Source organism: Aythya ferina (genome assembly GCF_964211825.1).
Source record: "Aythya ferina genome assembly, chromosome: 8".
Taxonomy (NCBI): domain Eukaryota; kingdom Metazoa; phylum Chordata; class Aves; order Anseriformes; family Anatidae; genus Aythya; species Aythya ferina.
This window is the reverse complement of record NC_140304.1, coordinates 22,997,793-23,012,749: the sequence shown is the minus strand read 5'-3', so window position 1 is coordinate 23,012,749 and position 14,957 is coordinate 22,997,793. Positions and strand designations below refer to the sequence as shown.

Below are 14,957 nucleotides of genomic sequence, written 5' to 3'. Positions count from 1 at the left end.
GGCATGCATGTGCATGGGGGTGCGTGTGTGTGCATGCGTGTGAGTGTGTGTGCATGCATGTGGGAGTGTGTGCATGTGTGTGCACGCGTGTGGAGGTGTGTGGCTGCATGTGCATAGCTGTGGATGTGTGTGGGCTGCATGTGGATGCGTGTGGGTTGCATGTAGACGCCTGTACATCCGTGTGCACGCGTGTGGATGCATGTGCACGCGTGTGCAAGCTCCCCCGCGTGCCCGGCGTGCCCTCCCGCTGTGCGTGCTGCGGGGACGGGGGTGCCGCGGGTACTCCGCCGCCCCCGGTGCCGGTACCGGAGCGGGGCGCTGGGGAGCTCGGGAGGCGGAGCGCGGCGGGGGCGAGAGGCGGTGCCAGCCCCCACCGACCTCCAAACTTTCATTTAACTCGGCAGCACCGGCAGCGGCGGCACGGCACCGGGCCCGGCGCTCACCGGTACCGCCGGCGGCCCGGGGGGCGCGGAGCCACCGGGGACCCGCTGGGAGCCGCGGGAGGGGCCGGGGGGCGGCGGCATGGGCACGGTAAGGGCGAGCACCTCCACCGGCTGCCCGGCTCGGCCCGGCACCGGGGAGGGGGCACCGGGGAGGGGGCACCGGGGGGGGGACGCGGCGGGGTGGCGCTGGCGGCGGGGCCGGGATGCGCGGCGCTCCCGCATCTGTTGCGCTCCGGGCGCGGGGGCCGAGCGGGGCCGCCCGGTGCCGTGCCCGGCGGCGGGGCCGGGGGCGGCGGGGCCCGGGGAGGCCCGGCCCGGTGCTGTAGAGGGGGGGCCGGCGGTAATTTTCCACGGGCATGTGCCGGGGCGGGGCGGCGGAGCAGCCACCACGTGGCGGCTGATGTAACCCGGGCCCCCCCCGCCGCCGTGCCGCACCGGGCGCATCGCGGGGATGGAGGGGGCAAAGCCGGGCTCGGCTCCCTGCGCCCCCCCCGCTGTGCCCGCGGGGATGCTGGCGGAGGAAATGGCTCCGCAGGTGGCATCGGCCGTGCCGGGGAAGGCACCCGCTGCCTCCTCCTCCTGGGCGCTGCCGTGCCGTGCCGTGCCGTGCCGTGCCGTGCCGTGCCGTGCCGTGCCGTGCCGAGGTGTGGCACGGCGGCGGTGCCACCCGTCACCTGTCAGGGACAGGGTGCTCCGAGCGGTCCCGGCACGCTGTGACACCAGGAAGGGCATCCCATAGAGCCTGTGCCCTGCTGCCCCGGGGGAGGCTGCGGATTTGGGCATCCCCGGAGCCCTGCATCCCTCCTGGGCCCGTGGTGCTCGCCTTTGTGCCGGGCAGGGAGCCGCAGCCAGCAGCTGCCGTGCACACGCGTGGCCTTATCGCTGCCTGGCAGAGCCCTGGGGGAGCGGCGGGCCCTCCCGTGGGCGCTTTCCCCTCCCAGCACGGGCAGGTGATGAGTTCCCAGGCCAAATTCAGGGCCGTGGGGAGGGCGGCGTTCGGCTTGTTGGCAATAGGTGTGCGGCGAGGAGGAGGTCTGGCCGCTGGCCCCACGCCTGCCCCCTCTGACAGGTTCCTGGGGCTTGTTGTCCTCCCTCCCTGTGTGGTGACGACACCTCGTCCCCCCCTGGAAATGCAGCCGCTCCCAGGGAGGGGCTTGGCAGTGGGACGCGGTATCTGCGGGCAGCAGCCTGCCTGTGCCGGGGGGCTGCAGCCGGGGCTGGGGGCTTGCCCGCGTCCCCCGGCCTCCTGCCCTTTATCTCCACCACCCACGCTCCCTCCTGATGCGTTCGGGGCCTCGTGCCCCTCTGCTGATTGCTCCAGACCCACAGCAGCCCGGGGCGCTGGGCCTCCGTCGGGGACCCTTGGCTGGGGGCAGGGGTCCTTTCCCGGCCAGCAAGGGCGCCAGGAGCTGGTGTGGGATCTGCAAACACCGCTGCTTGCACAGCCCCGCGCCCCGCTGTTTTGCAACAGCCCCCATCCCTCCCGGCAGGGAGGAAGGTCAAGCCCAGGCGCCCCCCTGGCCCCAGCAGCCCCAGGATGGGGCAGGAGCAATGGTCAGGGGGGGCCGCATCCCCCTCCCGTGCCTGATGCAGCAGCACCTGGCCGTGGCAGAGCCCGCTGGCTCGCCCCCCCTGCGCTGCACGTGCACGCGATGCACCGGGGCAGAAGGCAATCGGTTCCCATCTGTGTCCTCCGCGGCAGCTGAGCCCTGAGCTGGCCCCGCGCTGCGCCCAGTCCCGGCGCTGCCGCCCGCCGCGGCCACTTCGGCTCCAGCTCTGGCTGGGGGACGCACGGGGCCCCCCGACGCCCACCCGCCGGGCGGCTGGGAGCCAGCTGCCCACAAGGTCGCCTGTCCGCAGCGGGTAAATCTTTAACTGCTTCTTGGGAAACACCTGGGAGCCACCGATCGTGGCCGTGCCGGGGGTTCGGAGATGCTGGGGGGGTGGGAGCGAGGAGGAGACCCTCAGGGGGACCCCCGGCCCCGTTCCCACCCACCCTGCGGCCAGGTACGGGGCAGCCACCCGCCTGGCACGTCCCCCTGCTGCCCGGATGGAGGGGGAGGCCCGGGGCGGGGACGTGCCCACCCCACCAGTCACGTCCCTCTTGGTTTCTCTGCCCAGCTCGCTCTGCCCGTGGATTGAAGCGTGCGGGTGCCGGTGCCGCAGCCAGCGCGACGGAGAGCCAGGGACCCCACGGCGGGCAGCCAGGAACGCGCTCCAGCCTCCAGGGATGGCCGATAAGTGCAGCGAGGGGCTGCTGGTGAGTGCTGGGGTGCAGGGAGCGGGCTGACCTGGGGGAAACCCTGCGGTGGACCCGGAGCACCCGATGCATGGCGAGGGAGCGGGATGCCGGGGCTCCTAAGGGGCTCCAGATGGCCACCGGGATGCCCTGCCGGGGTTGTGCCCCCAGCACGGTGCCTGGGGGGCCCCTTGATGGAGCCGCCAGTGGTTTCTCGCTCCCAGCCCGCTGCCCGCGAGGCTCCGGGTGTGGTGTCTCACCGCCTGCAGATGCTATCGCCCCGCTCAGGCATGCTGCCTGCTTTATCGCCCGCCCCAGCTCTCCAGGGGAAGGCGGGAAAGCCGCGCAGCTCCTCCACCTTTACTGGGCACGGGCACCCCTCTGTGCCGGGTACGAGCTCCTGCAGGGGCAGGGGACGGGGCTGTCACCCTCTGCGTCCACCCCTGCCAGCTCTCCCTGACAGCAGGAGTAACGGGATGGAGGCAGAGGCAGGCAGCGACCCCACATCCCCACCAGCGCTGCGTTGTGGGGTGTGCTGCCCTCACCCCCTGGCACAGGCGTGTGCGGTGTCCTCTTGGGAGGGCTGCACTGACCCCGTGCTGGTCACTGCTGTACCCTCGCAGATGAGGGATTTGGGAACCCGGAGCCCCGCTGCCCCGAGCAGCCGCCCGTGTCCCGCAGGTGAGCGCAGGCTGGGCTGGGCTTCTGCCTTTTCCCCTATAGGTGGGAACTGAGCTCCGGGGCTGACATGCTCGCCCCCCTCCCCTTCCCAGGGGGCTTCCCGAAATAGCTGCATGCTCCAGCCAGAGGGCCTGGAGCCAGCACTTCCCTGGGAAGCCGGGAGCCAGGGGAGCGGTGTGCTCCAGCGGGCGCTCCCAGCACGTGTGTGCACGGCTCCCTCGCTGCCTGGCCCAGCGTGGCCCTGCCGGCGGTGCCCGCGGCGGCACCGGGCTCCCCTCCTGCCCGTGGCAGGGGTGGGAAGGCAGATTTCCCCACGGTTGGGCTCGGTGAGGTGCTGGGGACGTTGCCAGGCTCGGCTGGAGCTCTGCCATCCCCGTGCGTGCCGTGCCGGTGCCCCTGCGTGTGCGTCATGCTTGCCATGAGCCCCGCGCCTCCACGCTGCTGCTGTGTCCTTGCCGTGGCCGCAGCACCGACAGCGGGGAGCCAGGCACCCAGCGCCCACCTGCTCCTGGTCAATCTTTAACTTGCCTCTCCGAAGGCCCTGCCCAGCCCACGGCACACGGGGAGCTGGGGAGGAAGGGAAACCACGGGGGTCTGGCACCCGGTGTGCCGGTAACCCCGTCCCGCAGCCCTCTGCTCCCCGTTTGTAGGGTGAGGGGCACCCCGAGCAGGGTGGGCGCAGGGCACGGCGGTGCTGGGAGCTGGCAGGGAGCACGGCAGCATCCCTCACAGGAGCATCCCTGCGCCGGGCCAGCTGCAAGTGCCCTGGGACGAGGTGTCGCGGGACAGGGCCTTGGCTGCTGAGCTTTCTGGGTCATTGGGGAAGGCAGCTAATCTCCTTGGCCTGCCTCCAGCGCCGCGCAAACAGCCTGGCAAAGCGTGGCCCCTGCCCTGCCCTCTAATCCCTGCCAGCAGGTGCAGTTCCCAAGCCCGACCGAGGTCCCGTGGCACAGTCCCTGTGCCCGGGGGGGGTTGGTGGCGGGGCTCGGGGTGCCCGTTTTGGGGAGGACAGGGGTGACGGCTGAGGCTCTCCATCCCCTGGCTGTGTGGTGTGCGGCTGTGCCTCGATTTCCCCGCCTGTGGGCTGGGGTCTGCGCCCTGCTGGTGCGACAGGAATGCCATGCGTGTGGATGCCCGTGTAATTCTGTGCCTGCTGGCTCCAAACCGCAGGCAGGAGGGGGGGCTCGGTGCCCCTTCCCCTCCCAAACCCAGCAGAGGCCGTGGCAGCGGGTGCGCAGCAGGCGCTGGGATGCAGGGGAGCTCCAGGGGCTGGTTCAGTCCCTGTGTGGCCGAGCAGGGGGATCCGACAGCCTCTCCCTCCCTGTCCTTTCAGGACATTTTGTTTTGTCCCCGGCAGCGGGCTTTGTTTGGGCTCCAGCCGTGCCAGCGGCTCCTGACTCCCAGCCTTGCTTTGCTGGCACAGCCGGGCAGCGCTCGGCCGGGGGGGCGCACGGCTCAGGTGGGCTCCTGCCATCGCCTGTCCCAGCCCGGGCGGGCACCGCTGGCACCGTGCTCGCAGGGATTACAAAGCTTGGGGGGGGCCCTGCCCTGTCCCAGACACCCCCAGCAGCGCGGTGCCGCCGGCCCCGGGCAGGGGGGCCAGCAGCGCGAGCAGGAGCTGCGGAAGCGGCTCTTGGCTGCGGGAGCCCTTCCCGGAATAACAAGGGGCAGCGCTGGGGGGGCCGGCGGGGGATTTTTCTGCCTGAGCGCTCCAGGAGAATCGTGCCCGCGCCGTGAGAATGGGGCCGGAGAGAGGCAGCCCCGGCGGGAAGCGCCCGGCTAGGGGCTGGTGGCACCTGGTAGGTCCCCAGGCGGCGTCCCTGCCCTGGGCACCCTGAAGCCCTGCTTGGGGACGGGGTGATGGGGGCTGCAGGGGCAGGAATGATGCTCCCAGAGCCAGAGCACGCAGGGACTGGGGAGCTGGGAGAGCTCAGGGCCCTGTGCCTGGGGAAGGACATCTGGTGGTGGCGTGTTGGTGGCCCAAGCAAGGCGGTGCAGCGAGCCAGGCCGTGGAGGGATGCATGTGGGCACCTTGTAGGGTGTCAGGGTGCAGGGCTGCACATGGAACAGGGCTGGAGGGCTTGGCTCCATCCCCCTGTCCCTGCCACTGGGGCTGGCACGAGGGGGAGGCTGTGTGTCCCAGGGGGGCACAGCTGGGTGCTGCTCCCCGCGCCATGGGAGCATCCCGGGCGGCCAGCGCAGGAGAGGACAGGGATGGGGACGAGCACTGGGTGCCGGTGTGGGAAGCCGAGCGCCCGCCCCGCACATGTGAACGGCACACGTGTGTGCCCGCAGCGCTGCTGCCCGGACCCCAGATGGTCTCCCGAAAGCGCCGGCCCGTCCCCCCGCCCTCGGTGCTCCATCACGCCTGGCTGGCGCTTTGGCCGCGCTCCCCAGCCGGGGCGCGGGGCTGGGAGCAGCTGGGGCACCCCGAGCCTTGCTGGGGGGCTCCCTGCCTCTGCCCTCCCACGGGACGCGGCACCCTACCGGGGGTCCCAGCCCGCGTTGGGCAGGGGGATAGGGGTGAGAGCGGCGAGGCTGGGGGTGTCGGGGCGGTGGGGGGCTGGCAGCGCAGCCCTGCTGCCATGCAGATGGTCCCCCCGCGGGGCTGTGACCTTGTGGTGGCTGCCGTGGATCCCTGTGATGCCCAGCGGCTCGGCTGACGTCAGGGAGAGGTGGCATGGGACCAGGCTGGGGATGTGCCACCGGGCAGGCTCGTCCCAGCGCCCCCGTCCCCATATCGGGCCGTGCCAGGTCCCAGCAGTGCCCAAACCTAGGTTGGGGTCGGATGTGCGAGGCTGGGCAGCGTCACGGTGATGGGAGCGGGGCAGGAAGATGTGTGTGGGGCTGGGGGCATGGGAATGGGACAGCACATGGGGGACAGCGAGGGGACGCTGCCCTCTGCCAGGCTGCGGTGTGGGAAGGAGCCAGGGGCTGCGGGGGCAGGATGAGCCCCGCAGGGAGGGCAGCGCTGCCCGCCGGAGCGTGCGGGGCTGCAAACAGCTGGACCCCGCTAATGAGGCCTCATTAAGTGGGATGTGAGCTGTGCCAGGGCTCAGCACCGCGCAGCCCCCCTCTCCTGTCCCTGCTGGGAGGGGACACACACACACACACACACACACACACACACACACACACACACACACACCTTGCTGGCTGTGGGGCGAAGGGGCCGGGCCGGGAGGCGAGCGGGGTGCGGTGCCAAGCCCTGCAGGCAGCGGGCGGGGGGAGGCGGGCGGGCAGCTGCCACCGCGCGGGACCCAGCGGTGCCAATGAAGCCGGGGACGCACGGAGCCGGCCAGCCTGGCCCCCCGGGGTGCAGCCACGGGCAGCCGGGCCCCCCCCGGCCCCGCCAGCAGGTCAGTGGGGTGCTGAGAGCGGGGTCCGGGGGGCTGCGGCACGGGGACGGGGTGGCGGTGGCCGTGCCAGCGCTGTCCCCTGCTGCTGGGGCTCTACGGGGTGCTCTGTGCCAGCTCTGGGGGGCTGGAGCACGGCCATGGCTCTGTAGGGCCCCCTGAGCCCCCCCTATCCAGCAGGGACATGGGGTGCTGCAGGGGAGGAGGGTGGCTCTGGAGGTACCCAAATGTGGCCCCCTCTGCCCGCCTCTACCTCCAGCCCCCCCGGGACCCCAGCTGCATTGGGAGCAGGAAGGGTTTGCTCGAGCAAGGGGTTATGTTTTGGGGCTGTTCACTCCAAGACCTACTGATGGCCAGGGGGGTGCGCGGTGCCGCAGCTCACTGGGGTGACTGTCACCCTGCCGTGGCATCTATTTTTTGGGGGAGTAAACACGAACGGGGCCCCCACACAACATGGATAAGGCTGATGTCCCATAGGGTGCCTCTGCGGGGCTGGAATATCCCCAGGGGGGCAATTTAAGAAGGGGGGGATCCACTCTGGAGACACACTGGGGGTCCCCAGGTGCTTCTGCCTCCACTCACCCCACGGGGACATGTCCCCCCCCTGCAGCCATCAGCTTCCCAGGCATAAATCAGGGGGAGGGGACGGTCCCTTGGGGAAGTGGGGGGCATCCGGGCACCCCAGCCAAGCTGCCATTGTGCGAGGCAGCGCTGCTTAGCATGAGAAAGGCTCCGGTGCCAGGCGCCGTGATGGATGGTGCCTGCGCTGTGGGACCCGGGGATGCTTTGGCTGTCTGGTAGGGTCCCGGGGAGGAAGGGTGCCCCGTGCGCCCCAAACGTCCCCTTTGGGGACGTTTGGGGCGCACGGGGCACCCTTCCTCCCCGCTATGTATGCACCTGTGCATGGAAAATTTAGGGGAATTGGAGCAGGGTGCTGCCCCTGTGTTAAATCCTGGCCCCACAACACGAAGCGGGGTGAGGGGCTCGTCTCACAGGCCCTTGGGTCCCCCCCCCTTTTTTTTTTTTTTGCCATGCAGCTGGGTGGTTAATGAGTGGAAAGGACGGGGCGACCTTCCCGGATTGGGGAGGGGGGGATTGTAGCGGGCTGATGGGTGAGCATGCAAGCGTGTGCGCACGTGTGCGTGCTTGGGCACACATGTGGCTGTCCCCTTATTGGGGACAAGCGTGCCTTAGCCCTGTGCTGCAGTGTGGGATGGCAGAGGACCGGAGCTCTCTTGGAGCACTGCTGCCAGGTGCCTCAAAATTGGGGTGCCCCGTGGAGGCAGCGAGTGAGGCTGTGATGCCTCTGGGGTCACCCGAGCAGAGGGAGCGGGGTGGCCCCCGGCTTCGGGACGGGGTTGGGGTCCCCTCTGGGCTCTTGGGGCTTCAGGCTGTGTTGGGGTCATGCGGTGCCTCCCAAAAAACCCATCTCAGGGAGGCTGGAGCAGTGTTCCCCCACCTGCCAGCCGTGCTGAGCGGGAGCCTCATCAATGCAAGCATCTCATATAATGCCCAAGCTTTATCAGGGGCTTCCCAATGGGATCATCCCGCATGAGCGCACCCCAACGTGGGGACATCGCCAGCATCACCCCCACACCCTGGGGACCCCTCCACCCCACCCCACGGAGGACACCCCACACCAAGCAGAGGCTGTGCCCTGAGGCAGACCAGGATCCCCCACCTTGTGCCTGCGGGGGATGTGGGGACATGCGAGGTGGATTAGGGGTGGTCCTGGGGTCCTGGGGGCTGGGCAGGAGCACCCATGGGTGCTGGGAGAGTCAGGATGCTGTGGGCGCATTTTCCACGCACCCTTTTCCTGTGGGGCCTGGCACGGGCACCCCAGTACCCCAGCTGAGTATGGCCAGCGTATTGCCACCTATTGCCCCTACAGCCCCTATAGCCCACCCCAAATCCTCCCCAAGCCCCCCGCCGTGCGTCCCGCTGCCCCCGCCGCCCCCCCGCCGCCCCCGGCGCGTGCAGGCCCCGCTCCGCAGCAGATGGCTTTGTTTGGCAGCGCGGTGCCGGAGTCGCCGGGCATCACGTCCCGGCTGCGCCGGCCCTAATCGAATGACACGGTTTGGTGCACCGCGCCTGCTGCCCGCGCCCCGCCGGCGTCAGCAGATCCGCAGCGACGGCTCCCCGTCCTGGCCCGGCGCGGGGGGCGCGGGCAATGCCAGCAGCTCCCCAAAAAATATCACCAACCCCCGGCCTGGAGCTGGGCAGCGTCTCGGGGAGCTCGGCGTGAGCTCGGGGCCACGCTGGGACAGGGCCATGGGGTGGCGGGTGCCATCTCTGCCGGGGGTGACGGGCACCCGTCCCCTTTGTTGTCATCCCCGGTGTGAGCGCGCATTGTGCCGCGGCCTGCACAAAGCGCCCATTCTTGCCCCCACCCCTCCTCGTGTTCAGGGCTGATGGGCACCGGGGCTGTCCCCCGGGGGGGTCCCACCTGCACGGGAAGGGTCAGCACCGCTGCCACCGCAGGACACCTTTCTTGGGGTTGGGGGACCCCAGCTTGACCCCATCGCTGCACCCCACTCCCCATCCCGGGGCACCCACCCCAGGGCACAGCCTGGGGGGCCGGGGGTCCGGCGGTTCCCCCCCGGCTGCGGGCAGTGGCCACCCAGCGGGGCCCCTTTTTGCTGGGCGCAAGGGGTGGGGGAGAAGGAACAGAGGCCCCTTTGTGCTCGGGCGCCCGAGCCTGCTTTGTATGACTTGCAGGCTCTTCCTTCTCTGCAGCCGGGCTCCGGGGAGAGCTATTCATCGGGGCCGGCGTGGGGCGGGGGGGCTGCCAGCGCTGCCTCCCCTCTCCTTGGCACTGCGCGTGCACGGTGGGGGGGGGGTGTTGGCACGGGGCGGCCCAGCCTGGGGAGGGATGGGGCAAGGATGCAGGGGACCTCCTGGCCCCTCTCGGTGGCTGTCACCCCTCCGATGGGCCCGGCGGGGGTGTCCCCCCCGGCTGAGGCACCCCAACGCATCTCTCCGCAGAACGGCGCCGTGCCCGGGGAGCGGGGCAAGCAGGACAAGAGCGTCAAGCGCGGCAACTGGGGCAACCAGATCGAGTTCGTGCTGACCAGCGTGGGCTACGCCGTGGGGCTGGGCAACGTCTGGCGCTTCCCGTACCTCTGCTACCGCAATGGGGGAGGTGGGTGTCATTGGGATGGGGATGAGGGGGGCCCGGGGTGGGGATGGGGCCGTGCGCCCTGCTCCTGAGCTGTGCCGGGGGGCACGGCCGTGTGTGGGGCTGCTGCCCGCTCACACCCTGTGGTTCCTGCCTGCCAGGTGCCTTCATGTTCCCCTACTTCATCATGCTGGTGTTCTGCGGCATCCCCCTCTTCTTCATGGAGCTCTCCTTCGGGCAGTTCGCCAGCCAGGGCTGCCTTGGTGTCTGGAGGGTCAGCCCCATGTTCAAAGGTAAGGGGCTGCCCGTCCCCACAGCGGCACGGGGCGCACACCCACGCTCCCGGTGTGTCCCCTGCACACACCTCCGGCACGTTGTGCAGCCCTGCACAGGCATGTGCTGCTTGCACAGCCCTGCATGCCTTGCACACGCACTGCCTGTGCACGCACACACTGCTCACACCGCACACATCCCCGCACGCCCCACACGTGCCCTGCACGCTCCCCTCCTGCAGCCTGACGTACACTCCTGCCCTGGCATCCAGTGCTTGCATTACACACGCATCCCTGCACTGCCACATGTGTCCCCCGCAGAGGTTATTCAGGCCACCGTGGTGCGTTCATCCTAGGTGTATTTCCCCGTCCTTGGGTGCCCTCTGTCACCGGGTGCTTGCAGCTCCAGAGTCCCCATGGCCATGCAAGGAGAGCCCCCAGCCCTGTGGTCCTCCAGGCTTGCAGACCCCAAGGGCTCACCCGCAGTCCTGCCAGCCACACACCCCCTGTGCCCTAAGGAGTTCCCCGTGCCCGGCAGGGGGCTGAGCCCTGCATGCTCCTCGCCCCGGTGCCACCTGCCCCCGAGCCGCGAGCCCCGCACTGCCCGCGCCGCGCCGCTCACCCCTCCCCGGTGCTGTTCCCAGGCGTGGGCTACGGGATGATGGTGGTGTCCACGTACATCGGGATCTACTACAACGTGGTGATCTGTATTGCCTTCTACTACTTCTTTGTGTCCATGACGCGCGTGCTGCCCTGGACGTACTGCAGCAACGCCTGGAACACGCCCGACTGCGTGGGGGTGCTGGACGGGAACCTCTCCAGCCACGCTGCCGTCAACCTCACCCACCTCCTCAATGCCACCCAGAAGCGCACCAGCCCCAGCAAGGAGTACTGGAGGTACTGGGGAGGGGACTGGGAGGTATGGGGGGCGGCGGTGGCGGGGCCCCGCTGATGCTTGCCGTCCCCCCGGCGCAGGAGGTACGTGCTCAACCTCTCGGATGACATCGGGAACCTGGGCGAGGTGCGCCTGCCCCTGCTGGGCTGCCTCGGCGTCTCCTGGGTCGTCGTCTTCCTCTGCCTCATCAAGGGCGTCAAGTCCTCGGGGAAGGTACCCGCGTGCCCCGGCTCCAGGACACGCCCCCTTTTGGGTGACCACGCCCCATTTCTGTGTGGCCACGCCCCATTTCTGTGTGGCCACGCCCGTTGTATATCTGCCATACCCCTTCTGTATATAGCCACGCCCCTCCTGCCTATAACCACGCCCCCTTTAGACATAGCCCCTCCCCTATTGGTGATGCCCCTCCCACATGGCCATGGCCACGCCTCCCCCTGGCTGTAGCCCCGCCCCTTGCCCCGATAGCCCCGCCCCCTCGCCCCGTGTCCCCGCCCACCGAGCCCCCTCCCCGCAGGTGGTGTACTTCACGGCCACCTTCCCCTACGTGGTGCTCACCATCCTCTTCGTGCGCGGCATCACGCTGGAGGGGGCCCTCACCGGCATCATGTACTACCTGACACCCCAGTGGGACAAGATCCTGGACGCCAAGGTGAGCGGGGACAATGGGGGGACGGGGGGGGATCAAGGGGGACACGGCACATGGCGCTGACCCCGTCCGTGGTGCAGGTGTGGGGTGATGCCGCCTCGCAGATCTTCTACTCGCTGGGCTGCGCCTGGGGTGGCCTCATCACCATGGCCTCCTACAACAAGTTCCACAACAACTGCTACCGGTGAGTGCCCGCCCGTGCCCCCACGCCGCCCCCCGGCCCCGCCGCCGGCCCTGACCCGCCTCTCCCCGCAGGGACAGCATCATCATCAGCATCACCAACTGCGCCACCAGCGTCTACGCCGGCTTCGTCATCTTCTCCATCCTGGGCTTCATGGCCAACCACCTGGGCGTGGATATCTCCAAGGTGGCCGACCACGGCCCCGGCCTGGCCTTCGTCGCCTACCCGGAGGCCCTCACCCTGCTGCCCATCTCCCCGCTCTGGTCCATCCTCTTCTTCTTCATGCTCATCCTCCTGGGGCTGGGCACGCAGGTAGGGCACGGTGGGGTGAGGACAGGGGGGTGACACCATGGGGCTGAGGTTGATGTGCTGCCCCCTCCACCCCACGTGCAGTTCTGCCTGCTGGAGACGCTGGTCACGGCCATCGTGGACGAGGTGGGCAACGAGTGGATCATCCGCAGAAAGACCTTCGTGACGCTGGGGGTGGCCGTGGCAGGCTTCCTGCTGGGCATCCCGCTCACCACCCAGGTGGGGCACCCCGGGGTGCTGATGGGGGTGGGGGGACCTGTGCCACTGTCATTGCCACTGTCAACGGGGGTCCCTCTCGCAGGCGGGCATCTACTGGCTCCTGCTGATGGACAACTACGCCGCCAGCTTCTCCCTGGTCATCATCTCCTGCATCATGTGCGTCGCCATCATGTACATCTACGGTAGGTGCCCCCGCGGTGGGGTGGGGGCTTGGGGACTCGTGGCCAGTTGGTGGCTGGCTGCCGGAGGCTGGCAAGGTCGTTGGCCAACGACCAAGGGGCTCAAAGGTCCCACTACAGGGGCTTGGGGTCCTGCTGGGGCTGACGGCCACCTGTCCCCACAGGGCACCGCAACTACTTCAAGGACATTGAGATGATGCTGGGCTTCCCGCCCCCGTTCTTCTTCCAGATCTGCTGGCGCTTCATCTCGCCCGCCATCATCTTTGTGAGCATCGCGGGCAGGGGGCACGGGGCCGGGGGTGGTGGGGGCAGCTGTGGGCAGGGGACAGAGCAGGGTGGCTGCTCCCCGCCGGCTGATCCTGCCTGTCCCTCCCCAGTTCATCCTGGTCTTCACAGTGATCCAGTACCGGCCCATCTCCTACAATGACTACGTCTACCCCACCTGGGCCATCAGCATCGGTTTCCTCATGGCGCTCTCCTCCGTCATCTGCATCCCCATCTACGCCATCTACAAAGTGTGCCGCTCCGAGGGGGACACGCTGCTGGAGGTGGGTGGTCGGGGACAGCCCCCACGTCCCCGCTGGGGGTTGCCATGAGGCTGTCCCCTACCCCGGGGCGGTCGGAGACACCTGCAGGCAGCAGCCACGGGACGTCCTGGCGTGGTGGGGTGGCCGGGGCAGGGTGTGAGGGCGGGAGCTGACCCTGTCCCCTACCATCTCCCTCTCTCTAGCGCTTGAAAAACGCTACCAAGGCGAGCAAGGACTGGGGCCCGGCGCTGCCAGAGCACCGCAGCGGGCGCTACGCCCCGGCGTTCAGCCCCTCCACCGAGTCCCACCTGGAGGTGCAGCCCCTGCACCCGGAGAAGGCGCAGAGCGAGGCCGCGGCCGCGTCCCCCGTGCAGGGCAGCAACGGCTTGGCCCACAGCCAGGACTCCAGACTGTGACCCCCCTGCCGTCCCCGCACCCCCTCTAACCCCTCCCGCGCGGTGACACTTTCGCACCTTCCGCTGGCGGAGCCTGGCTCCGGGCCGCACCGGACGGCGGGGGGCTCTCAGCGCCCGTCCCCGAGACCCCCGACCTCCTCTCCGGTTAACCCCGTCCCCCCCCGTGGCGTTTGTTAACCCTCAAGTTTACGGTAACCTTCCGTGCGCGACGCTGGGACACGAGAGGAGGGGGGGGCACAGCCCCGGGAGGGCCAGGAGCCAGAGGCACTTTGCAGGGGACCTGCCCCGTGGGGACTGGCACCCTCGGGCCGCGCGGATGGAGAGGGCACCGGGGCACTTTTTGGGGTGCTGCCCACCCCGGGACACGGCACAGCCCTCCCGGGCTCGGTCCCACGGGGCCGTGGTGGCAAGGGGTGACGCTGCAGGGAGGCCCCGGCCTCGGTGGGGTGGCCACGTGCAGGGACGGCACCCGGGGCACGGGGTGGGCAACGGGGCGAGGGCGCTGCCCGCGCCAGCACAAGGCACAAGCACAAGCACTTAGGCACGCGTGCACCTGGGCGCACGCACCCCCACGCACGCGGGCACACACGCTCGGTACCCACGGGCGCGCCGTGCGTGCGCTCGTACCCACAGCCCCGCTACGTGCAGCGTCCCCGCACCTTGGGGGGGCCACCTGGGTGGTGGCACGGGCGCCTGGTGTCCCCGACGGCCTGGCACGGGCAGGGGGGGAACCTTCCATGGTGCTAAGGGGGAGCAGGAAGGACTGGCCCCCAGCTGCTGCTAGCAAGAGGTACCGGAGGAGGTGGGAGGGCGGAGGCAGCCCGCTCGCTCCGAGCCATCTGGGTACGTTTTGTCCCCGAGCAGTATTAGTGGAGCAGGATGCACTGGCAAGGCCGGGCTGTTTTCAATCTGTCTTCCAGCTACAGCCGAGGGGCCGTAGCTCTCGGTTTTGGGGTGGGGAGGACGGGACCCTTCCCACCCCGAGGCTCCCCTGCCATCCAGCACCGCGCTCCCTGTGCCGGAGCCCCGAGGCTCGCGCAGGGACGCGGGGTGGCGCGGCGGGGACAGGCTGAGGGGCAGCAGGGTGCTGAGCCCCGGCAAGGACGTTCCAGCTCCCCTGGCCCCATCCCGAGCCCCCCGTGCGACGCGGCGGAGAGGCGCAGTTTCCCGCATGGTGCCCGTGCCCTGCCCCATGTGTCATGCCGCTACTGTTCACCTCTAATTGTTAGCAATAACGCGCGCGTCCCTGGGCAGCGCTGCCTGTGCCAGTGTCTCTCCCGGTGTAGACTTCTAAAGTATCCTAGATTTTAATGAGATTTATATTCCTGAGCCCGTGTCCCGCTGTGCCCTTTTTTTGTGGGAGCTGGGGAGGGGGGACATTAAGGGACAGTTTCCCCCCGGGGTGCATCCTTTCCCCCGTGGATGCCCAGCACTGGCTCTGAGCAGCCAGGATGGGCCCTGGGGGTGCTCCTCACC

At 69.5% G+C, this 14,957-nt stretch overlaps 2 protein-coding genes across 3 annotated transcripts in view; both read left to right on the top strand.

The window, feature by feature from the left end:
• Positions 1-14,957, top strand: part of DPH2 (diphthamide biosynthesis 2) — a 145,118-nt gene that overhangs the window by 113,366 nt on the left and 16,795 nt on the right. The gene's annotated exons all lie outside the window — the stretch shown is intronic.
• Positions 423-14,810, top strand: SLC6A9 (solute carrier family 6 member 9). Of its 2 annotated transcripts, XM_084527935.1 has the most exons (14): positions 423-531; positions 2,565-2,703; positions 9,705-9,861; positions 9,999-10,130; positions 10,754-11,006; positions 11,085-11,217; positions 11,519-11,653; positions 11,731-11,834; positions 11,906-12,143; positions 12,225-12,359; positions 12,442-12,541; positions 12,703-12,803; positions 12,916-13,086; positions 13,269-14,810. In XM_084527935.1, the coding sequence occupies exons 2-14, from the start codon at positions 2,674-2,676 to the stop codon at positions 13,479-13,481; spliced, it is 1,902 nt and encodes a 633-aa protein (XP_084384061.1). In that variant the 5' UTR covers positions 423-531; positions 2,565-2,673; the 3' UTR covers positions 13,482-14,810. The 2 variants fall into 2 exon arrangements, with proteins under 2 accessions (XP_084384061.1, XP_084384062.1); XM_084527936.1 differs by lacking the exons at positions 423-531; positions 2,565-2,703 and adding an exon at positions 6,702-6,722.

Excerpts from the sequence above, each read along its gene's own strand:
- SLC6A9 (XM_084527935.1), top strand. The coding sequence starts at position 2,674 with ATGGCCGATAAGTGCAGCGAGGGGCTGCTG. Across the intron at positions 2,704-9,704 it reads AGTGCAGCGAGGGGCTGCTG|AACGGCGCCGTGCCCGGGGA; the intron begins GTGAGTGCTGGG and ends ATCTCTCCGCAG. Across the intron at positions 12,542-12,702 it reads CGCCATCATGTACATCTACG|GGCACCGCAACTACTTCAAG; the intron begins GTAGGTGCCCCC and ends CTGTCCCCACAG.